This window comes from Panthera uncia, assembly GCF_023721935.1.
Source record: "Panthera uncia isolate 11264 chromosome B3 unlocalized genomic scaffold, Puncia_PCG_1.0 HiC_scaffold_1, whole genome shotgun sequence".
Lineage (NCBI taxonomy): Eukaryota > Metazoa > Chordata > Mammalia > Carnivora > Felidae > Panthera > Panthera uncia.
In genome coordinates this window covers 107,953,184-107,978,082 of record NW_026057582.1, presented here as the reverse complement: position 1 = coordinate 107,978,082, position 24,899 = coordinate 107,953,184, and the positions used below count along the sequence as shown (strand labels likewise).

Sequence of the window (24,899 nt, the reverse complement as noted above, 5' to 3'; positions counted from 1 at the left end):
TAGCTCTGACTGACTGAGGGATTACTACGTGCCTGGCACTACACTGAGGGCTCTGAATGTGAGCAATGTTTTTATAAAGAGGAAAAGGAGGATACTGAGAAAGGACAAGTAATTTGCCTAAGATTATATTCAATTTGTAGGTGGGAAGAATGGCATTCAAACAGGCTGCCTTCTTTCAAAGCAGGTACACATAATAACTACACAATGTTGTCATAAAAACATGACACAAGGATGCTGGCAAAGTAGAAGTATGATAATAAAATTATCCTGGAGGAATACAACTTTCTTTTAAAATACATGTAAATATGAAAATACAGTCAATACATAAGTAAAATATACAGAATTTTGCTCTACTGTCAACTGGACAAAAATACACCCCATTCATATATTAAGATGTACTTGGAAACATTTGAACTGATCCCAAAATTTTTTACTTTTTTTGAATTTTTATTTTGTTCTATTTTTATTTAAATTTCAGCTAGTTAACAGGGTGCCTGGATGGCTCAGTTGGTTGGGAGTCAGACTCTTGATTTCAACTCAGGTCACGATCTCATGGTCATGGGATCAAGCTCAGCATCAGGCCCCTGAGCTGGGCATGGAGCCTGCTTGGTGCTTGGGTCTCTCTCTCTCTCTCTCTCTCTCTCCCCTACCTCTGCCCCTCCCCTCCTTGAATATGTCCTCTCCCTCTTTCAATAAATAAATAAATTAATTCCAGTTAGTTACATACAGTATAATATTCGTTTCAGGTGTACAATATAGTGATTCAACACTTCCATAGAATCAATACCTGGCGCTCATCATAACGAGTGTACTCTTTAATCCCCATCACCTATTTCACCCATCCCCTCTCCCCCATCCACCTCCCCTCTGGTAACCATCATTTTGTTTCTATATGGTTAAGACTCTGTTTCTTGGTTTCCCATTCTCTCTTTTTTCCACTTGCTTGTTTGTTTTGTTTCCTAAATTCCACATATGAACAAAATCATACAGTATCTGTCTTTCTCTGACTTATTTCTCTTAGCGTGATACTGTTTAGCTCCATCCACATCATTGCAAATGGCAAGATTTCATTCCTTTTTATGGCTGAACAATATTCCATTGTGTGTATATATATACATATATATGTATATACATTCTTCTTTATACATCTTCTTCTTTATACATCTTCTTTATACATTCATCAATTGATGGACAGTTGGACTATTTCCATAGTTTGGCTATTGTAGATAATGCTGCTATAAGCATTGAGGTGCATGTATCCCTTTGAATTCATATTTTTGTATTCTTTGGGTAAATACCTAATAGTGCAATTGCTGGATTATATTTTTAACTTTTTGAAGAACCTCCACAGTTTTCCACAGCGGCTGCATCAGTTTGCATTCCCACAATCGTGCAAGAGGGTTTTCCTTTCTCCACATCCTCACCAACACCTGTGTTTCTTGTGTTGATTTTATCCATTCTGACAGGTGTGAGGTGATATCTCATTGTAGTTTTGATTTGCATTTCCCTGTGATAAGTGATGATGAGCATCTTTTCATGTGTCTGTTGCCCATCTGTATGTCTTCTTTGGAAAAATGTCTAAAACTGATCCAAATTAGATAGGTTTTGGTACTACAAAGTATACATAGGAACTGACAGTCAATGATGCAAAAAGGATCCATTCACTTCACACAGAAGCAAAAATAAGTTACTTTTGAGTTTATTTTGAGGAAAATAATAAAATCATGATTTAAAATAAGCAATGAAATATAAAACTTCAATCAACAAATAATATATTCAAAACACATATTCCTTCTCCTAGAATGGCCACTTAAGGAAGAAGAGAGTATAACGAATAAAAAGCCCATTAGCATGAAAAGTTGCTATAGTTCACTGTTCATAAAAGAAATGCACGTTGAAAACAATCTTTATTTTGCCAGTCAGGGAGATAAAATTTTTTAAAAACAATAAAACCTAGGATTGGCATGTGTATGTATAGTTACTTCCTTAGTAACAAAAGTAACTTCAATACCTCCTTTATGAATCCCAGATCCTTCATCAGTCTCTCTCTAGCACACTGATCTTTTCTTTATAGAATTTAAGATCATCTTAACTATCTAAATTTAATGTCTGTTAACTACTACATATTGAAAACTCTTTGAAAGCTGTGACCATGTCTACTTTGTTCTCTATATCCTGTTATACCCAGAGCCTACAGCCATAGCAGACAGTCAAAAAGCATTTGTCAAATGAATGCTTGAATAAATGAACCAAATGCTGGTAAGTATATAAATTAATTGTACCTCCAGTGATTTATCTTAAAGAAATAATAACAGGTTAAAACAGTTCTATAGAAGAATGCTATAGAGGAAAACTAAACATCATGTTATGTTTAAAATAAATCTGCTGGTCTAAAGACTGTCTTTTGGTTTGTTTTTGTTAGTTTGGTTTTGGTTTTTAGCTAACAGTCCAATTATTATTAGGGAGAAAATCTGGACATTAAAAAAAGTCCTCTTATTTTAGGCAAAGGAGGCACTTTTTTACAACAATAAAAGATACAGCTTTAATTATATTTTTCTAAATTTCTAAGTCTGAAGTTTATCAACAGTATCATAAATATTGTAGTTAAATAGCTACAATTTTCAGAAACTCCCTGCACTTCCTTAAACTGGCCCTTACTAAATGGCCTAGAATAAATTTAGATCACATAAATTTAACTAGATTTGTTCAAGTTCTATTAATCCCCTTTTAATTCATTTTATCAATCTCTAAGGTAACATTGAATTAACATAATTTTAAGTAAATTACAATCTTAGGGATTAAAAATCCCTAAGGGTTACTAGGAATAAAATTCCTTCATAACTTATCTTTTACATATTTTGAAGTATACAATTCAGTGGTGTTTAGTATAGTCACAGTTGTGCAACCATAACCATTAAAACATTTTCATCATCCCCCAAATATGCCCATTCCCCATTTCCCTCAGCCCTAGGCAACCACAAATTTACTTTCTATCTCTATGGATTTGCCTATTCTTGGTGTTTAATATAAGTGAAATTATATAATATGCATTCTTTTATGACTGGCTTCTTTCACTTAGCATAATGTTTTCTAGACTCATCCATTTGGGAGCACACATCAGTATTTCATTCCTTTTTATGGCCAAATAATATTCCATTGTATGCATATACCACAATTTATGAATTCATCAGTTGCTGCTCATTTGGCTTCTTTCTACTTTTTAGTGACAATGGGTAATGCTGCTATGTTCACATACAAGCTTTTGTGTGGATGTATGTTTTCATTTCTCTTGTACATATGTCTAGGAATGGAATTACTAGGTCATATAGTGATACTATGTTTAAGCTTCGAAGAACTGCCAAAGCAGCTGCATTCCCACCAACAATATATAAGGGGTTCAATTTCTCCAGATCATCCTCTGTTCTTTTGATTACAGCCATCCTTGTGAGTGTTAAGTCATATCCCATTGAGTTTTGACTTATATTTTTCTAACGGCTAATGATATTGGACATCTTTTCACATGCCTGTTGGCCACCTATATATCTTCTTTGGATAAATCTGTATTCTGATGATATTTTACCCATTTTTTAATTGGGTTGTCTTTTTATTATTGAGTTGCAAGAATTCGTTATATATTCTGGAGACAAGTCCTTTAGCATATATATGAGTTGAAAGTATTTTCTCCTACTCTGTTAGTTGTATTTTCATTTTCTTAAGGTTATCGTTTGCAGCACAAAAGTTTTTAATTTTGATGTAGTTCAATTTATTTATTTTGTTGTGGCTACTTGTGCTTTTGATATCACATCTTAAAAAACCATTGCCAAATCCAAGGGCACAAAGACCTACACCTACATTTTCATCTAAGAGTTCTATAGTTTTAGTTTTTACATTTAGATCTATGATCTAGCTTGAATTAACTTTTGTATATAGCCTGAGGCAAGAGTCCAACTTCATTCCTTTGGCTGTTATCCCAGCACCATTTGCTGAAAAGGCTATTCTTTTCCCCACTGAATTGTCTTGGTATCCTTGTTGAAAAGCAACTGACCATTATTAATGTAAAAGGTCCTTTCTGGACTCTGAATTAAATTTGTCACCTATATGTCTATTCTTATGCCAGTACTACACTGTCTTTATTACTGCAGTTGTAATAGTAAATTTTGAAATCAGGAAGTGTGAATCCTTGAACTTTGTTCTTTTTCGGGATTGTTATGGCTACTCTGGGTCCCTTCCAATTCCATATGAATTTTAGTATCAGCTTGTTCATTTCTGCAAAAAAAGCAAGCCAGATTGTGAAATGGATTGTGTCAAATCTGTAGATCAATTTGGGGAGTACTGCCATCTAATAGATTTTTTTTTTAATTTTTTAATGTTTATTTATTTTTGAGAGAGAGAAAGAGAGAGACAGAGCATGAACAGGGGAAGGGCAGAGAGAGATGGAAACACAGAATCTGAAACACCTCCAGGCTCTGAGTTGTCAGCACAGAGCCTGATATGGGGCTCGAACTCGGGAACAGTGAGATTATGACCTGAGCCAAAGTCGGATGCTTAACAACTGAGCCACCCAGGCACCCCTCCATCTGATAGATTTTTTAACAGAATTCAAGATTATACATATTTATATAAATAGGATCGTAATATATTATTATATTTGATCAACATTTAAATTTTTATTGAAATGCCTTTTATACATTGTTAAGTCCTTATTTAATGAAGACACAAAGCCAAGAATCTAAAAAATTGAGTATTTTTCATCTGAAGTGTAAGCAACACAATTTATTGTTCATTTCATCTTCTATGACTAAATGGTACAAATGAAATTTTCAGAGCAAGATTATTAGGCCTAGTGTGTCAGTTCTTGGCTTCTAACGTTGTCTTTGGGGATGTTTTCATCCACTCCATTCTTTTTAAGAACCATGAAGGGCAAGGAGAGAAGTTAAAGTAGCCACCAGCAACAACTACTAAACCCATCAAAAAGCAAACAAATGTAAAGAAAAAGCACAATTCTCTATTTTTTATTACTTTTTAAATGTTGATTTATTTTTGAAAGAGAGAGTGTGCATGTGAGCTAGGAAGGGGTAAAGAGAGAGGGAGATAGAGAATTCCATGGAGGCTTCACGCCGTCAGCACAGAGACCAATGTGGGGCTTGAACTCACAAACTGTGAGATCAAGACCTGAGCTGAAATCCAGAGTTGAATGCCTAACTGACTGAGCCACCCAGGTGCCCCATAATTCTATGTATTTTAAGCACATTTAAAAGGTCACTTGACTTTGGCATCAAGTTTTCTTTATCCTGTTGTGGTATAGCTATCAGGATCAGTTGAGAGAGCACCTTCATGTGCATGGACCATCTTAATACATTTCATTAACTTCCGAAACAATATGGCAGTATATCTTCTAATATGTGAATCCTGTTGGTGGGTAGCCTATGGGGGTGGGTAGTAGCAAAAGAATCATGAGTCTGTCCACAAATATTTTACAGGAAGAAAGTAAGATCTTGTAAAGCATTGATTTGTATTAGTTTTGTGTAGGGAAACACTTCTGCCTGTCTTGGGCACATAAATAAAATGAAATGTAAACAGTATTTTTAAATATTTGAATAAACTTCACCTGAGTAAAATATTAGGTAGTAAAAAGTAGTTCTCACACTTTTGAGTTTCATTATGACTCTTAGATTTTTTTTAACAGTTTTAAACTATCATTTTGTTTTTTTTATGCTCAAATAGTCACAACTTAGTCAGCTGGAGCCACTGTAAGCTGTCTCTTGTATCCTTTTGAGGGAACCTCTGAATTTTTAAAGTATCCTTGTTTGTTCTCTGGTAGTTACTGCTGCCTGCCTCCCTCCCATCTTCTACCCCACTCTCATCCTTACCCCTCAAGTCTAGACTTTATTTTCCTAAAGATGAAAATCAGCTATCCTTTCAAGGAATCCTAGTTTCTTTTCATGGAAAACAATATTAGAGATAAAAATCTGAGGGTTAGAGGTACATATCAAGACTAACATTAAGAAGTGATATTGTTATCAAGCCATTTTAGTCAACAGAACTAAAAAATATATATGAACAGACATTCATTTTTACTGATCTTTTCCAGCTGAGTTTTAACATTAAGGCACACCAACCTGAATTTTAAACCCCCTATCTAAATTATAATTGCATTCCTTTTTATAATATAATAAGCCATACAACTATTACTTTTAGCTGGAAATCTTGATTAAAACTGACATAATTATTGGTTCTGTCAATAACAATTTATTAATATTAAAACTTACCATAAAAATACTAATGAATAACAAGGTTAAACATTACAATTGCTTTTGTATAATCGGACTACATTCCACTCCAACTAATGAATGGTCAAATTATCTTGTTTGGGGTTTTGTATAATTTTAAAAACTGTTTTGTTGTTAAATACACCACTGTCTGATATATTCTCTGTTCTAATTGCTTAATTTTAATGTTTTAACTGACAATTTCTTCTTAGTACAGCATTACAGTACTAGAGTTTAAAAAAAGCTTGTTCTTTTTTAGTACACTTTATGAGATGGATGAAAAATGTAAACAGTTTGAGCTGTCATATTCAAGAATCTTATTTGGTTAACCTAATGATTCATGTAGTTACATGAATAATCTTTCTCTCTACATAAGTTCTTTCTGGAGAAACCCAGTTTTGTAAGTGTAAGTAATTTAGAAAATTCCAGTCACTTAAATTCCTATGCAAGATTTTAAATAATTGCAAGTATTAAAATATAATACTTGTAAACTAGTCTAGGCTAGTAATATTTTATCACTTAGTTCAGGCCTGTGATTTGTGTACCTCATTGTATGTATATTATGAATTTAAAATGTCATGCTTATAACTCTGTTTTGCATTATAGTTACTGGACATTAACACAAAGATAAAACAAAAATATCATTTTTAAAGAATAGTTTATAAAATTTAATCTTATCAATAAATGCTATTTTCATTGTAATGTAACTAATTGAACACATTCTATAAACCAAGCTATATTTCCTAGTTTCATCATGCCATAAATTTTATTACTTTAAACTGAGACAAAATTAACATAAAATTTCTTAAATTTAAGATTATGGATATGACAGTATAATTCATAAGATTTTTTTCTTCTACCAAAGAGTTAGGAGTGGTCTGGTTCCCTTGTCTCACCTGAGAAACTATGGTTTTTGTGGCCAGAGATATTACAAATTTTTAGAAATTAAAAAATGTGATTTTTTTTTTACCTCTAGTCAGTCATTTTAAACCGCAAATCATGGTTTTAACATGTAAATTAAGTGGCTTCTTTTCTTTTTTTAAAGAAACTGAATAACAAACCCAAGAAAACCTAGTGCCCTATTATCTATGCAAATATATTGTAAATTAATTGAGTTTTTAAAATATTTGGAAGTCTCAAGTTCTTACAAATGCACTATCAAGCATCAATTAAAATATCTAATTGTATACATAAAACTTCCAATTGTTAAGAGGTGTAAAAAACCAAATAATTTCTTCTACAATGTCTATTTAAGAGAACGAATATATATGACTATGTTCATAAAAATCCAAAAGGCTACACCTTTATTTGTTTCTGGAGAGATTTCCTAATTGGTAAAGCTAAAATGGTATTATGCATTAACTGTTTTAACTAACAATTTTTTTTCCACAAAAAACTTACACTCAAAAATGAAAAAAAAAGAAAAAAAGATTCTATGCTTCTAAGAAGTGACAGTATGACAAAAATTACAATAAAATGTAATGATAATAATAAAAATGCTAATATTAAAAATCTTATACAGTAATACACCCAGTTCCTTGAGACTAAAGTTTTAAGAGAGGAAAACCATGGAAACAGCTTGATTTCAGGACGGGTTAAGATGGCAGAGAAGTAAGGGGACCGGGATTTTCCTTGTCCCTCAAACACAGCTGTATTGAGGTCAGATCACTCGGAGCACCTAGGAAATGGATGTGGAGTGACATCAAGATCTCCACAGTTGGAGGGAGACAGCTTGGCAGGATGGAGCCTCTGGAGCTAAAACTTGGAGGTACAAAAGTGAGCGACTTTCTCCAAACGGAGCTGGAAGCCATTGCCATGCTCCTGGGGAAGAGGGAGCCAGCCCTGGAATGCATAGTGGAGTGTAGCCATCTCAGGGACACACTGGGAGAGAACAGTCCTCTTCCCAGAGTACTGTAAGAAGAGGGTTTACTGCCTCCCCAAGGACAAAACACCCTGCAGGTGCCAGCCAAAGGCCTTTTATCAGCAGGGCGGAGTGGTGCTACTCCAGAACAGGGTCTGCACAGTGCAGGGTCATTTAAGACATCAGATTTTGAATCCCAGTTGAGCTCCTAGAGGCACAGGAGAACTGTGGCACAGGGCAAGCTGACGGCCCTCCATACTCTGTGAGGGCTGCCTGAACGGCATGATTTGCAACACCTGGTCAGAGGAGGAGAGATTGGGTGTCGCCATTTTCCTCCTCGACACCAACATGAAGGGACTTCAGGGAGCAGGACAGTGGGCTCCCAATGGAAGTGGTACCAATTTACACCAAACCCTGCCCCTTGGTGCCTGGCAACTGCTTATCTACTGGAGCAAGACTGACCCAACACAAAGTCAGCCTCTCCTCCAGACCAGCACAGCCAACAGACAATTGTTTTTGTTTTTTAATTTTAGTTTATCTTATTATTCTAGATTCTTTTTTTTTTTTTTTTGGATCAAACCCCTAGTTTCCGTTTTTTTTTTTTTTTTAATTTTTGGTCAATTCTTATTTTATATACATTATAAATAAAATATAAATATATAAATATAATTTTTTTGATCAGGAATTTTTATTCTATTCTTTTTCCACCTTTTCTCTATCTTCTTCTTCTTTATTTTCCTTTCTCTTTCTCTGGATTTAGCCTTACAGTTTTTTGATTCTGTTTGGTCTTCTTTTTTTACCCTTTAATTTTTCTTTTTTTATGGGATCAGGCTTCCCCCCACCCCCACTCCACTTTTTTTCCTTTTCTTTTTCCAGGGTTACTTCAACAAACAAATCAAAGCACACCGGGTTGAAGGTTCCAAACATTCCACCACTATAAGCAAGTAAAGAGCTCTGCAGAGGTGGGATAGAGCAGCCGAAACTCAACAACAGAATGCATGAAACATACACAAAAAACACTTCCTGAAGTCCCAGGACCTGGACAGGGTATGAGCACTTTTTAATATAGTAATACTCTCAGGTGCAGGTCACATAACAAGCTTTTAAAAAACACAAAAGACAGAAACTTAGCCAAAATGACAAAATGGAGGAATTCTCCCCAAAAGAAAATTCAAGAAGAAATCACAGCCAGAGAATTGCTCAAAACACATAAACAATATATTTGAAAAAGAATTTAGAGTAACAGTCATAAGACTAACAGCTCTTGAAAAAGCATAGAAGGCACCAGAGAATCCTTGCTATAGACATCAAAGACCTAAGAACTAGTCCTGATGAATTAAGAAATGTTGTAACTGAGATACAAAATAAACTAGACACAGTGACAGCAAGGGTGGAAGAAGAAGGGGAAAGAATAGGTGAAATAGAAGATAAAATCATGGAAAATGATGAAGCTGAAAACAAGAGGGAAAGGAAATTACTAGATCATGAGAGGAGAATTGGAGAACTAAGTGAATCCATGAAACGAAACAATATCCGTATCAGAGGAGTTCCAGAAGAAGAGCTAGAGGAAGGGGAAGAGGGTTTATTTGAACAAATTATAGCTGAGAACTTTCCTAATATGTGGATGGAAATAGGCATTCAAGTCCAAGAGGTACAGAGAACTCCCTTCAAAATAAAAATGAAACAAAAACAAAAACCCCACAACATATCATAGTGAAACTGGCAAAATACAAAGATAAAGAGAATTCTGAAAGCAGCTAGGGACAAACAGTCCTTAACCTACAAGGGTAGACACATAAGGGTAGTAGGAGACCTGTCCACTGAAACTTGGCAGGCCACAAGGAAATGGTAGGAAATAATCAATGTGCTGAATAGGAAAAACATGCATCCAAGAATCATTTATCCAGCAAGGCTGTCATTCCGAATAGAAGGATAGATAAAGGCTTTCCCAAACAAAAACTAAAGGAGTTCATGACCACTAAGCCAGCCATGCAAGAGATCCAAAGGGGGACTCTGTGAGTGGAAAGCAGCAAAGACTACAAAGGACCAGAGACATCACCACAAACACAAAACCTACAGGTAACACAATGGCACTAAATCCATATCTTTCAATAATCATTCTGAATGTAAATGGACTAAATGCCCCAATCAAAAGACACAGGGTATCAGAATGGATAAAAAAACAAGATATGTCAATATGCTGCCTACAAGAGATTAATTTTAGACCTGAGAACAACTGCAGACTGAAAGTGAGGGGATGGGGAACCATCTCATGCTAATGGATGTCAAAGAAAGCCAGAGCAGCCATACTTACATCAGACAAACTAGATTTCAAAACAAAGACTGTAACAAGAGATGAAGAAGGGCATTATATCATAATTAAGGGGTCTATCCATCAAGAAGAGCTAACAATTATAAATATTTATGCCCCCAACTTAAAACACCCAAATATATAAATCAATTGATCACAAACATAAGCAAACTTAGTGATAATAATACTATAATTGTAGGTGACTTTAACACTCCACTTACGTCAATGGACAGATCACCTAGGCAGAAAATCAATAAGGAAAACAACGGCTCTGAATGACACATTGGACCAGATGGACTTAAAAGATATATTCAGAACTTTTCATCCTAAAGCAGCAGAATACACATTCTCAAGTGCACATGGAACATTCTCCAAAACAAATCACATACTGGGTCACAAAACAGCCCTCAACAAGTACAAAAAGATTGAGATCATAACTATGCATATTTTCAGATCACAACACTAGGAAACTTGAAATCAGCAACAGGAAAAAAAAATTGAAAGCCCCCAAATACTTGAAGGTTAAGAACATCTTATTAAAGAATGAATGGGTTAATCAGGAAATTAAAGAAGAAATTTAAAAATACATGGAAGCAAATGAAAATTAAAACATGACAGTCCAAACCCTTTAGGATGCAACAAAGGCATCCTAAGAGGAAATACATTGTAATTCAGGACTATCTCAAGAAGCAAGAAAGGTCCCAAATACACAACCCAACTGTACGCCTAAAGGAGCTAGAAAAGCAGCAGCAAATAAAGCCCAAAGCCAGCAGAAGAAGGAAAAAAAAAAAAAATAAAGCAAAAAAAAAAAAAAAAAAAGAAAAAAAAAAAAAAAGAGATCAATGAATCTAAGAGCTCATTTTCTGAAAGAATAAACAAAACTGATAACCCCCTAGCCAGACTTCTCAAAAAGAAAAGAGAAACCAAATAGATAAAACCATGAATGAAAGAGGAGAGATCACAACCAACACCACAGAAATACAAACAATTATTAGAGAATACTATGACAAATTATATGCCAACTGGACAATCTGGAAGAAATGGACAAATTCCTAGATACTCACACATTACCAAAACTCAAACGGGAAGAAATAGAAAATTTGAATGGACACATAACCAGCAAAGAAATTGAATCAGTTATCAAAAATCTAACAAATAAGAGTCCTGGGCCAGATGGCTTCCCAGGGGAATTCTATCAGACATTTAAAGCAGAGTTAATACCTATTCTGCTCAAACTATTCCCAAACATTGAAATGCAAGGGAAGCTTCCAGACTCATTCTATGAAGCCAGCATTACCTTGATTCCAAAACCAGGCAAAGACCTCTCTAAAAAGAAGAATTACTGGCTAATATCCCTGATGAACATGGATGTAAAAACTTCTCAACAAGATACTAGCAAATCTAATCCAACAGTACTTTAAAAGAGTTATTCACCATGATCAAGTGGGATTCATTACTGGGCTGCAGGGCTGGTTCAATATTCACAAATCAATCATGATACATCACATTAATAGAAGAAAGGATAAGAACCATATGATCCTGTCAACAGATACAGAAAATGCGTTTGACAAAATACAGCATCCTTTCTTAAAAAAAAAAAAAAGCCCTCAAGAAAGTTGGAATAGAAGGAAAATACTTTAACATCATAAAAGCCATTTATGAAAGACTCACAGCTAATATCACCATCAATGGGGAAAAACTGAGAGCTTTACCCCTGAGATCAGGAACATGACAGGGATGTCCACTCTCACCACGGTTGTTTAATATAGTATTAGAAGTCCTAGCCTCAGCAATCAGACAACAAAATGAAATAAAAGCACCCAAATTGGCAAATAAATCAAACTTCCACCTTTTGCAGAAGACATGATACTCTACATGGAAAACCAAAAGACTCGACAAAAAAACTGCTAGAGCTAATACGCAAATTCAGCAAAGTCACAGGATATAAAATCAATGTACAGAAATCAGTTGCATTTTTATACACCAATAATGAAGCAACAGAAAGAGATATCAAGGAATTGATCCCATTTACGATTGCACCAAAAACCTAGCATAAAACACCTAGGAATAAACCTAACCAAAGAGGTAAAAGATCTGTATGCTGAAACTTAGAAAGCTTATGAAAGAAACTGAAGAAGACACAAAGAAATTGAGAAACATTCCAAGCTCATGGATTGGAAGAACATTGTTAATAATGTCAATATTACCCAAAGCAATCTACCCAATGCAATCCCTATCAAAATAGCACCAGCATTCTTTACAGAGCTCAAGAAAACAATCCTAACATTTGTATGCAACCACAAAAGACCCTGAATAGCCAAAGTAATGTTGAAAAAGAAAACCAAAGCTGGAGGCATCACAATCCCACACTTTAACCTATATTACAAAGGTATAATCACCAAGACAGTATGGTATTGGCACAAAAAACAGGCACATAGCTCAACAGTATAGAACAGAGAACTCAGAAATGGACCCACAAATATATGGCCAACTAATCTTTGACAAAGCAGGAAAAAGTATCCAATGGAGAAGACAGTCTCTTTAGCAAATGGTGCTGTGAAAACTGGACAGCAACATGCAAAAGAATGAAACTGAACCACTTTCTTACACCATACATAAAAATAAATTCAAAATGGATGAGAGACCTAAATGTGAGACAGGAAACCATCAAAATCCTACAGGAGAAAACAGGCAGCAATCTCCTTGACCTCGGTCACAGCAACTACTTACTTGACATGTCCCCAGAGGCAAGGGAAATAAAAGCAAAACTGAACTATTGGGACCTCATCAAGACAAAAAGCTTCTGCACAGTGAAGGAAAGAATCAACAAAACTGAAGGCAACCAACAGAATGGGAGAAGGTATTTGCAAATGACATATCAGATAAAGAGTTAGTATCTAAAATCTATAAAGAACTTACCAAACTCAACACCCAAAAAACATAATCCAGTGAAGAAACAGGCGGAGGATATGATAGACACTTTTCCAAAGAAGACATCCAGATGGCAAACAGACACATGAAAAGATGCTCGACATCACTCATCATCAGGGAGATACACATCAAAACCACAATGAGACACTACCTCAGAATGCCTAAAATTAACAACACAGGAAACACATGTTGGTGAGGATGTGGAGAAATGGGAATGCTCTTGCACTGTTGGTAGGAATGCAAACTGGTACAGCCACTCTGGAAAACAGTATAGAGGTTCCTCAAAAAATTAAAACTAGAACTACCCTATGACCCAGCAATTGCACTACTAGATATTTAGCCAAAGGATACAAAAATGCTGATTTGAAGGGGCACATACACCCCAACATTTATAGTAGCCCTATCAACAATAGCCAAATTATGGAACGAGCCCAAATGTCCATCAACTGATGAATGCAGTAAGAAAATGTGGTATATGTATATATACAATGGAATACTACTTGGTTATGAAAAAGAATGAAATCTTGCCATTTGCAACAACATGGATGGAACTGGAAGGTATTATGCTAAGTGAAATAAGTCACTCAGAGAAAGACAGGTATCATATGATTTCACTTATATGTGGAATTTGAGAAAGTTAACAGATGAACATAGGGGAAGGGAAGGAAAAATAAGATAAAAACAGAGAGGGAGGCAAACCATAAGAGACTTTTCAATACAGAGAATGAACTGAGGGTTGATAGGGGAATGGGGGTGGATTAAATGGGGAATGGGCATTAAGGAGGGCACTTTTCGGGATGAGCACTGCATGGCATATGTAAGAGACGAATCACAGGGTTCTACTCCTGAAGCCAAGACTATACTGTATGTTAACTAATTTCAGAACAATAACATAACATAACATAACATAACATAACATAACATAACATAACATAAAATAAAATAAATTTTTTTTTTAAAAATAAGGAAAAACATGTCACTCTGAATCTTGGGCAAAGAGTCAATAGTTTCTAAGCTGAATTAAAAAGGAAAACTAGGGGTGCCTGGGTGGCTCAGTCGGTTGGGCGTCCGACTCTGGCTCAGGTCGTGATCTCATGGTTCATGGGTTCGAGCCCTGCATCTGGCTCTGTGCTGACAGCTCAGAGCCTGGAGCCTCCTTAGAGGCTCTGTGTCTCCCTCTCTCTCTGCCCCTCCCTCACTCAAGCTCTGTCTCTGTGTCTCTCAAAAGTAAATAAACATTAAAAAAATTAAAAAAAAAAAAAAGGAAAACTAGGGGCGCCTAGGTGGCTCAGTCAGATAAGTGTCTGACTTCGGCTCAGGTCACGATCTCACAGTTCATGGGTTCGAGACCTACATTGGGCTCTGTGCTGACAGCTCAGAGCCTGAAGCCTGCTTCAGATGTGTGTCTCCCTCTCTCTCTGCCCCTCCCCTGCTCATGCTCTCTCTCTCTCAAAAATAAATAAACATTAAAAAAAATTTTTTAAGGAAAACTAAACCACTCCCACCTCCTTTGGTTAAAAAAAAAAAAAAGGAGGGGGAATATAATTTTTAAAAAATATACATGTAATTCACGGGCACCTGGGTGGCTTAGTCGGTTGGGAATCTGATTCTTGATTTCAGCTCAGGTCATGATCTCACCTTGTGGGTTCAAGCCTCATGTCAGGCTCTGTGCTGACAGTGTGTAGTCTGCTTGGGATTCTCTCCTTCTCCCTCTCTCTCTGCCCCTCCTGTGTTCTCTCTCTCTCTCTCTCAAAATAAATAAAAATATACATGTAATTCAAATTTGAGAACTTATACTTTAAAGGATAAAAAAAAATACCGGGCTCTAATAAAAGTAAGTAATTTTAATATTTCTTTGGGGAGTTTCTTACTTAATGCTACAATTTAAAATTCTGGAAGAATATTGGTAAAATGTAGGTCTTTTAAAAAACTTTACTTTTTAAAAAAGTATTTTTTTTATGTGCTTCATTTGTGTGGTGATTGTATTGCTATCACAGAATACAAAACTCAAAAGTAAATAAGGCATATCCAAACCTATGCACAATTTGGATTTCTGCATTTAAGCTAATGTACCTAAACTTTTTGAGAAATGTACTGAAAAACATAAATATAATGTGAATATGCAATTTCACTTAAAATGTGCTACAAACAAAATATCTGGTGTCTCAAAAATTAGTTATAATATTATAAAATCATAATGACCAACAGAATTTTTCCATTAAAATGTTTTATGTATAGATTTTAAGTGTTATAATTCACTGATAATGTTTAACATGAATTGTATTTTATTTTGACATTAACTTGATTATATTTCCTGACATTCTTAATTATGGATATATAAGCTAACATTTAAATTAATAATATGTATTTCTCTAAAGACTTAGAAGAAAAACATTGAGGTTTGGCATCAAACTGCCTGTAAGTTAAAAGGAATGTTGCTAATAAAGTAATGTGCACTGGTCAACTGCCTATAAAAATAAAAACTTAAAGGAGAATTTTAGACAAACTCTCAAAATATTGAATTTATTTACATTCTATCTCAATTATTTAGGTAGAGTATTATGAATCACTAGTCAGATAAAATTCGATCTAAATTTAGATGTCTGATGGTCTATTAAGACTCCTCTCTCCTTTCTAATATCTAGTACTTTCTTTATACACAAACTAGGAAATAATATAAAGAAAAGCATTGCAAACATACTTCCAACATATTTTGACCAAAATTAAAAATAAAATCAGGTTATCACATAATTCCCATGTATGCTCTACTTAGGTATTCTTGCTTATTTGTAAAACACATGGTCTCTTCCACTAAGTCCCAAATAAAATGTTTTAAAACAATGTATCTGGACTTTCACTTCCAAAAAGATAGCATGCACTTTTCCTCTATTCTTCCCACTAAGTAGAGTTAAAAACCCTGGATACCATACACAAAACAAGTAATCTGAAAGGCAGAGAGAAGACAGACTAACTAGGAACTTCAAGACCTAAGGAATGACACAGCAGTGAGTTCCCTGGGTTTTCTTTTTGCCACACACACCTCAGACTAGAGACTGGAGAAGCAGGCAACTGAGAAACACCAATGGATGCAGACAAAAAATTTTCCGAGAGAAGACTGCTCTCTATAGCCAAAGGACAAGTAGAACGGTAGCCTAGCAAGACAGAAAGCTTTTAGGCAATAACCATCCTATTCCAGCCAAACACCATAGAAAACTTTATAGCCCTATGGCCAGTAGCAAAGGCTGAGTGGAGAACCCAGACTTTTACCCTCATCAGGCAGGCTTCAGTAAGGTGCTCCAACCTCTCTGCCTTTATCTCATAGAAGTGCTGCTACCAGGTATGAATTAATACCTTTTCTTCTGGTAGAGAAGGCTGAGGAGCAGCTGGGACTTTCATCTTCACCATGTGGTAACAAGGCAACATTCATTTAAATCTATAAATCAGTTAAATCTCTAATTCAGTCAATCTGTAACAGAAGATATAAATAAGATCTAGAGTCTTACAACATAATACCAAAAATATCCAGGTTTTAATCAAAAGACACTGGTCACAACAAGAACCAAGAAAATCTCCATTTGAATGAGCAAAGGCAGCAAAAGAAGCCAGCACGAAGATGACACAGATGTTAGAATCATCTGACAGGGATTTAAAAGCAGCTATCATAAAAATGCTACAACAAGCCATCATGCACATGCTTGACACAAATGAATAATAGAAAGTCTCAGCAAAGAACAAGAAAATCTCAGCAAAGAAACAGAATATATAAAGAAGAACCAAACTGAAAGTTTCGAACTGAAAAACACAAAGACTAAAATGAAAAAAACCTTCATGGATAGGCTCACAACAGAATGGAGGGGACAGAGGAAAGAATCAGTGAACTGGAAGACAGAACAATGGGAAATACCTAATGTGAAAAATAGAAAATGGACTGGAAACAAAAAAATGAACAGAGCCTCAGAGACTTGTGAGACTGTAATGAAAAGGCCTCACATTCATGTCATCTAAGTCTTGGAACATTCAAGTCATCCAAGAAGAAAGAGGTTGAGTCTGAAAAAGTAATCAAAGACATATTAATAATAACTGGAAAAAACTCCAAGTTTGGCAAAAGACATGAACTTATAGATTCAAAAAGCTAAGTGAACTTCAAACAAAATTAACCAAAAGAAATCCATGCTAAGACATATGGTCAAACTTCTGAAAACTAAAGACAAAGAAAAAAAAAAGAAATAACACCTTATCTATAGTGGAAAAACAATCTGAATGACAACTGGAATTCTTATGAGAAACCATGGAGATCAGCAATATTTGTCAAGAGTTCAAAAAAAAACAAACCCCAAACTGTCAACTTGGAATTCTCTATCAAGGGAAAATATCCCTCAGGAATGAAAGAATGATCAATACCTCTCAGATGAAGGACAACTGAAAGAAGTTGCTGTCCAAAGACCTACCCTAAAAGAATGGCTAAATGAGGTTTGTTCAATAGAAAGAAACTGATAGAAGAAGGAATATTGGAACACTGAGAAGGGAGAAAGAACAAAAGGAAGAGCAAAAGCATGAGTAAAAGCCTGAGTAAATGCAACAGTTTCTTTCTCTTGAGTTTTCCAAATTACATTTGACAGCTGAAGCAAAATTTGCAATACTCTGGTTCTCAGTGTATGTAGAGGAAATATTTAACGCAATTAGGCAATTATACTGCAAATGGGAGAGGTAAAGGACATAAAGGGAGGTAAGGTTTTGTTTAAAAAAATTTTTTTTAACATTTATTTACTTTTGAGAGACAGAGCACAAATGGGGGAGGGGCAAAGAGAGAATGAGACACAGAATCTGAAGCAGGCTCCAGGCTCTGAGTTGTCAGCACAGAGCCCAATGTGAGCTCAAACCCACAAACCGTGAGATCAGACCTGAGCTGAAGTCGCATGCTTAACTGAGCCACCCAGGTGCCCAGGGAGGTAAGGTTTTGACATTTCATTCAAACTGGTAAAATGTTGATACCAATAGACCGTGATAAGTTATATATGCATAATGTAATACGTAGGTTATACAAAGAAATACACTCAAAAACACCTTAAGTCACATGGAATTCTAAAAAAAAAATCTGTATCTCTCAATATAAGATGGGTGCTATCTGACCATGTAATATACAACTTATGTTTTAAAAAACAAAGGCTTTTTTTTTTTTTTAATTTTAGGGAGAGAGAGAGAGAGAGAGAGAGAGAGCGAGCATACGAATGGGAGAGAGGAGCAGAAGGGGAGAGGAGTAGTGTTGGAGAGGAAAAGTGGTGGGGGGATAGAGAAAGGAAGAGAGAATCTTGAGCAGGTGGCATGCTCGGGACAGAGCCCGCTGCAGGGCTCTATCCTACGACCCGGGGATCATGACCTGAATCAAACTCAAGAGTTGGAAGCTCAACTGACTGAGCCACCGAGGTCCCCCTAAAAAACGAAGGCTTTAAAGCCCAAAAATACTGTTAATTTTTAAATGTGTGGTTTGGTATAAGAATACATACCTGGTAAGGTAGTAGTAAAATGTTCCTTATAATTGGGGGAAACTCAGTAAACTTTTTAACTTTCATACAAAGACAAAGAAGTTAAAGTTCAATGGAATACCTCTGGTCCTTGTGCTTTAAGGACTCACATGTTTTTACTTTGCCAATGGCCTGTAACCTCCATAGGGAAACTGGTGATCACACTCAAAATTTAACTAAGAATCATGGATGCCCATTTTTTTAAAGGTTCAAATATAACTAGGATTTTTATTACCACAAGAATGAAAAACAGAATGGTTTTATTGATAAGGAACTCATGTATATAAAGCTTAATATAGACCCAAGCAAGGAATCATGTATAGGTGGACCAGACTCTGGTAATGTCCTTAACTTTGGAGAACAATTTCTTTCTATTTTCCACCCATGTCATTAAGTGGGCTCACAAATAGACTTCCCTTATTCTACAGAAGTGCTGCAAATAAGAATTAATATCTGAAATATTTCATCACATAAGAACTGCCAGCTAACACACCAACACCTTCAAATTAAAATGAACTTAAATCACAAAGATGAAGTACTTCCAACTCAAATCAAAGTTCTAATAACTGTGCTTCATTAGGGGGGTACACTCAAAGAATGGTCACAAAGAGAAACATTCTATCTTGTTATTCATCCAGCAGTTTTCCCATAATTTGTTAATTCACATTTAAATTTTTGCTGACAGGTAAAATGAACAATTATGTTCCCATGAATTAAGTGTTTCAGTTAAAGAAATATAACTTTAGGGTTGGGGGTGGAGGAAATAGAGAGAGAGTCTGGTAAAAGGGTACAAACTTGCAGTTATAAAATGAGTAAGGCCTGAGGATCTAATGTATAACATATATACACTTGATCTTAGCCAAAAGGCCAAGAAGTGATAATGTATAACATATATAACATGGGGACTATGGTTGATATATACACAAAAAGGTAATTATGTAAGGTGATGCACTAATTAACTCAATAGTGGGAATCCTTTCACAGTACAGACATATATCAAATCATCACATGGTATACTTTAAATATATTAGTTTTCTCGGTTACACCTCAATAAGGCTGGGGGAGAAAAAAGAACTGTAACTTTGGGCTTTGCACTTCTTGGTATTTATGTTCTTGGTTAGTGTCTTCCCATAATGAATATGGGCTTGCCCAATGTGACTATCTTGGCCTATAGCGACATTAGTGAGTCTGACACAGCTTAAGCTTGATAAGAACTTACATACTGGGGTCCTGTAAAACTCCCTTTTAGAAGCAAGCTGCTGTGGTAGAAAGACATTTGGGCTAGGCTACTGAAGATAAGAAATCATGTAGAGAAAGACCTTGGAAGATAAGAAGCCATGTTGGATGTTCTCATCCCACTTGAGCTTCCAGCTGAATACAGCTGAATGACTGACCTCAACTCCACCTTATGAGGCAGAACTGTCCTGCTGAGCCCAGTCAACCCATAGACTCATGAGAAATAATAAATTTGGGGGGTGTTACTTTATTCTGCAACACATAACCAAAAAAGTGTCATATATTTATGTACACACACACATTTTTAAGTAATCCCTACACCCAACATGGGGCTTGAACTCACAACCCTGACATCAAGAGTCACATATTCTTGGGGCACCTGGGTGGCTCAGTCAGTTGAGTGTCTGACTCGGCTCAGGTCATGATCTCGCAGTCTGTGAGTTTGAGCCCCACATTGGGCTCTGTGCTGACAGCTCAGAGCCTGGAGCCTGCTTCAGATTCTGTCTCCCTCTCTCTCTGCCCCTCCCCCACTCATGCTCTTTCTCTGTTAAAATAAATAAACGTTAAAAAAAATTTTTTTTTGAAGAGTCACATATTCTACCAACTGAGCCAGCCAGGCACCCCAAATTACATTTTTTAAAAGGGATACAAATTTAATTCAGGTAAAAGGTTAAAAATCAGAAAGTTATCCCAGGAGTAATGTTAAATTTTAATTGGAACCAAAACAAACTGATGACTTTGAAATATATCTCTTCTAGTTCTGTTCAATAAAATGATGTAAATAACAATATCACCCCATCATGTAAGTCTGATATGTATCCCAGGTACTTTAGTCTCTAATACTATGTCCTATGTCTCCTCAGAAGGATGGTCGATCCCACTGAAAGAAGGGAAGATAAAAAGTGGTCTTGGGACAACCAGCTAATAAGAGAAAACAAGAAGTCTTTAAAAACACATGAGATCCTACCAAAACAACACAAAAAACAGCTCAAAAGAACAGACAGACAGGACTTTTTTTCTGATAAAACATCGAAGGACAGCCTAATGCAACTACTGTTACGCCTCCCCTCTGGACATTCCATATTAGATAACATGCTCCTCATAAACATTAATGAGGTATGTTACAACATTGCATGTATAGGTTTGAGAGACCCTCCCAGAGCCATAGCCTTGGGCCTTGAAACAGTGTAAAGTGAACTTGCAGCACCAGAACCAAGTGAATTTGATCTTTTGATTGTACTTGAAATAAATAAAAGGAATCTGCTTTTCTTTTGAATTTATTTGCCAATACATTTCAACAATTATTATTGCTGTTTGCTGCTTTACTACTTCCTTTGCCTTCTGTGGTCTATTAGGACAAAGGCCTTCCTAGGGACAAAGATAGATGCCAAAAAACTTATATATTTAGCCTTCTTTAAACACCAATCTAGAGAAGCAAGTTAAGAGGTTTTCTGATCCTAGCTTGAAACAATCCTATGTCAATAACTCTACTTTCGCTGATTGATCCAAAGAGATAACCAGGGGAAAAAAAAACAATTTAATTATAAGATATAAAAAAGAGCCTGCATGGCTCAATTGGTTAGGAGTCTGACTCTTGATTTTGGCTCAGGTCATGTGATCAAGGCTCGCGTGGGGCTCTCCGCTGATAGCTGGGAGACTGCTTGGGATTCCTTCTTCTTTTCTCTCTCCCCCTCCCCTGCTCACATGTGTGAGCACACATGACCACCCTCTCTCTCAAAATAAATAAACTTAAAAAAAAAAAAAGAAAGAAAAAGAGCCCAAAAGCTAATATTTCACATTCTTGTGTTTGTAGCTTCAGGCTTATGAATATTTGGTGACTTAAAATTATAAAAGGCAAATCGTATAATTTATTTTAATAATATTTAAATATATAACTATAGATACTTTCGAAGTTACAATTTTCTTTTAAAGCAACCAGAACTCTCATTAAGAAGTAAAGCAAGTTATACACCACCAACACATTAAAGGGGTATGATTTTTAAATGTGGTAATATTTAAAACTAAAACTATGGAAAAATCAGATACAAGAAAATTAATTGAGTGTACACAAATTTAAGTATATGGTACAAAGGTGATGCATGCACCATCAGGAGGTGTATGCATGTGGAAGAATCCAAGCCTCACTCGTGTCAAACTGAACTTGGATTAAAGTAGTACTAGCTAAACTTGGGTTGGGCACATTAGAAAGGTATGGACAGTTAAAAGAAGTACTGAGGTTTTCAAAAAAATGTAATTACTTAATAAAATACCTATGATATTTGTGTAAGATGACCTCAAAACTGTCTTAGTATTCTTGAAAAAAAAGGCAAAACTGTACTTTTCATTATAAAATCTATGTGCCTTTTCTTTGGCATGACAGCATTTTTTATATGACTCTCACCCACAAATGTTGGAATAGCGGCCATATAAAATAAAAAATACAAATTGGATTTAAACCAAACACAAGGATAAGCCTGGTTTCTTTTGGTGTACTTACTCCAAAAAATAAATAAGCAGAATTAAAATTACCAGGAGAAAGAGAATGAGAGAGACAGAGAAAGTAGCCATGTAAACGTTGCTCTACATATCCCTTAATCCAATCCTGTGGAAGTCAATTACATTTTCCAAGATATCCTGTGTGATCTGTATATATTTTCCTTATGTCTTGTGTCATCTGTATCTTCAACACAATACCACTCTTTTTTCTTTTCATTTCCTGCGAGCTTTACGAAAGCTTAGGGAAGAGGGCACACATACAAAAAAGAACAAGCCATGAAATGATGCAGTTAAGCAGGAGACTGCACTGAGTTAAGGATCCAGCAATTGCAGAGTGTGGTGTGTGACAATATTAACGTCACTTCAATTAAAGTCTCCATACATGTCAGTCAGTTGCGACTTACTGATCTATGGCTACCAAAATACAATAACTGATGTTAGTAATAATGACCATCAGACATCACGAAAAGATATCATCTTCAGTATATTGTTCCTTTATGGCAAAGAAGAAAATTTTTACAAAAGATCTTTGTTCAAAATAGCTAACAATCATAAATGCTAGTACTTAAAGGGATGACTTTGGTATACGGCACTTTATCCAGAACTTTTCTCACCAGTATTCACGATTTAGGTTGTGTTGTATTTTCACTTCTTAAATCTAATTTTTTACTAAGACCTTTTAACAATTCTGAAATAGAGTTCTTCATAACTGGCATGCTCCTTAGTACTTTTTTCACACCTACCTGTTAAACTTTACTTATTTACTTGGGTAGGTCAACCCCAACATTAATAAAAGTTACAATGAACTACAGTTAAACTAGATGGATGAGCCTCACAGTTACATCTGGAATATCAGACATGCACTTAAATATTTCAAGGTGTCCTCGTCAACATAGTAGTCTTAGCACGTCTGATCTTGATCTTACTAGTTTTCAGCTATTGGGGAGGGGCAGGAACAAGTCGTAAGTTAGAATTCCGCTCAACGGAGGTTTTGAATCCTGTGCACTGGAGGATCCACTGTTGGGGGGCATAGGGGGACACAGAGTGTCCTAGACAGCCACCACAATCCACCTGCTCTCCGTGTTTCACCACAGGGGTCAAACTTTTTCTGTAAAGGGCCCGAAGTAAACATTTTAGGCTTTGCACGCCATCCCGTCTCTGTGGCAACTACTTAACTCTGCTGTTAATGCGGTAAAGCAGCCATGGCCAATTAATAAAGGAATGCGCATGGCTGTGTTCCAATAAAACTTTATTTATCAACAATGCCACTGGAATTTCATAGTTTTCCACAAGTCAGGAGAGAGTATATCTCATATTCACCTTTAAAAACGTAAAAGCCATTCTTGGCCAGCCAACCTTACAAAAACAGGCCCCCTTGGCCCCACGGGCAGCAGTTTGCAGACCCCTGCTTTCTCTCACACGCAGCGACTCTGGCCAAGGGGAACGAGGTTAATGTCAAGGAATGTGTCCGCCAAGGGCGAGGAGGTCACACCCGCCAGCCCAGCGCATCCCGGGTGACGCCTGGGACCCGCTGCATCGCTACCGGCGGCGCGGAGGTCGCGGCGGAGGAAGGCGCGAGTAGGAGAGGGATACACCTCCACAACGGAGGCCAGGACCCCGGGCAGTGAGGTGTGGGAAGAGTGCAGGACCGGGTCTCCGGCGGACCCCGGAGCAGGGAGCTTCCCCCAGGACTGTCCCCTGGGTCGCTGCCGCCGCAGGTCGGTCACTCACTCGGAAAGGCAGGCACGGATGAAAGCCATAGCAACAGCACAACTAGGACTAAGGACTTCATGGGCACCGTCCGCAGCACTCCGCCATGCGACGGGAACGTCCTGGGCCACCAGGCCGGGTACCTCAGGGCCGAAAAGAGAGGGTGTCAGCCGCGACAGTCCCTCCTCAGGGCCGTGGGCGCCCTGCAACGGTTGTCCCCAGCGCGCAGGCGCAGCGAGGGCTTGGGGGAGGGGAGCGCGAGTGGCCGAGGCCCGCCCCTTCCTGGAGCAGCGCGCAGGAGACTGGGCCACAACGTTCTGCCCCGCCCCGGTGCGCATGCTCGCTTTGGCTTCCAAGCTCCGTGGCAGGCGCCGGCTCCGAATGTCTTGACGCCCGGGCGACTTCTGGAGCTACGAGGGCTGGGATGTGGCAGAGCTCGGCCGGCCGGTGGAAGCTGGGCGTGTGGCGGTGCCTGGAGGGAGCTATGTGATGGAAGACATGGACAAGTAGCGTGGCAGTCGCAGCCGCGTGGAAGTGCTGTAGTGGGGGAAGCACTAGGCACC

The 24,899-nt window shown here is 36.9% G+C and overlaps 1 protein-coding gene across 1 annotated transcript in view; it reads right to left on the bottom strand.

Annotated features, from left to right (window-relative positions):
• SPESP1 (sperm equatorial segment protein 1) overlaps positions 1-24,606 on the bottom strand; it is a 32,752-nt gene extending 8,146 nt beyond the window's left edge. Inside the window, exon 1 of the mRNA XM_049613810.1 lies at positions 24,358-24,606. Within this exon, the coding sequence (XP_049469767.1) occupies positions 24,358-24,418 (61 nt within the window). The 5' untranslated portion in view covers positions 24,419-24,606. The remainder of the gene's footprint in view (positions 1-24,357) is intronic.
• Positions 24,607-24,899: the final 293 nt, after the last annotated feature.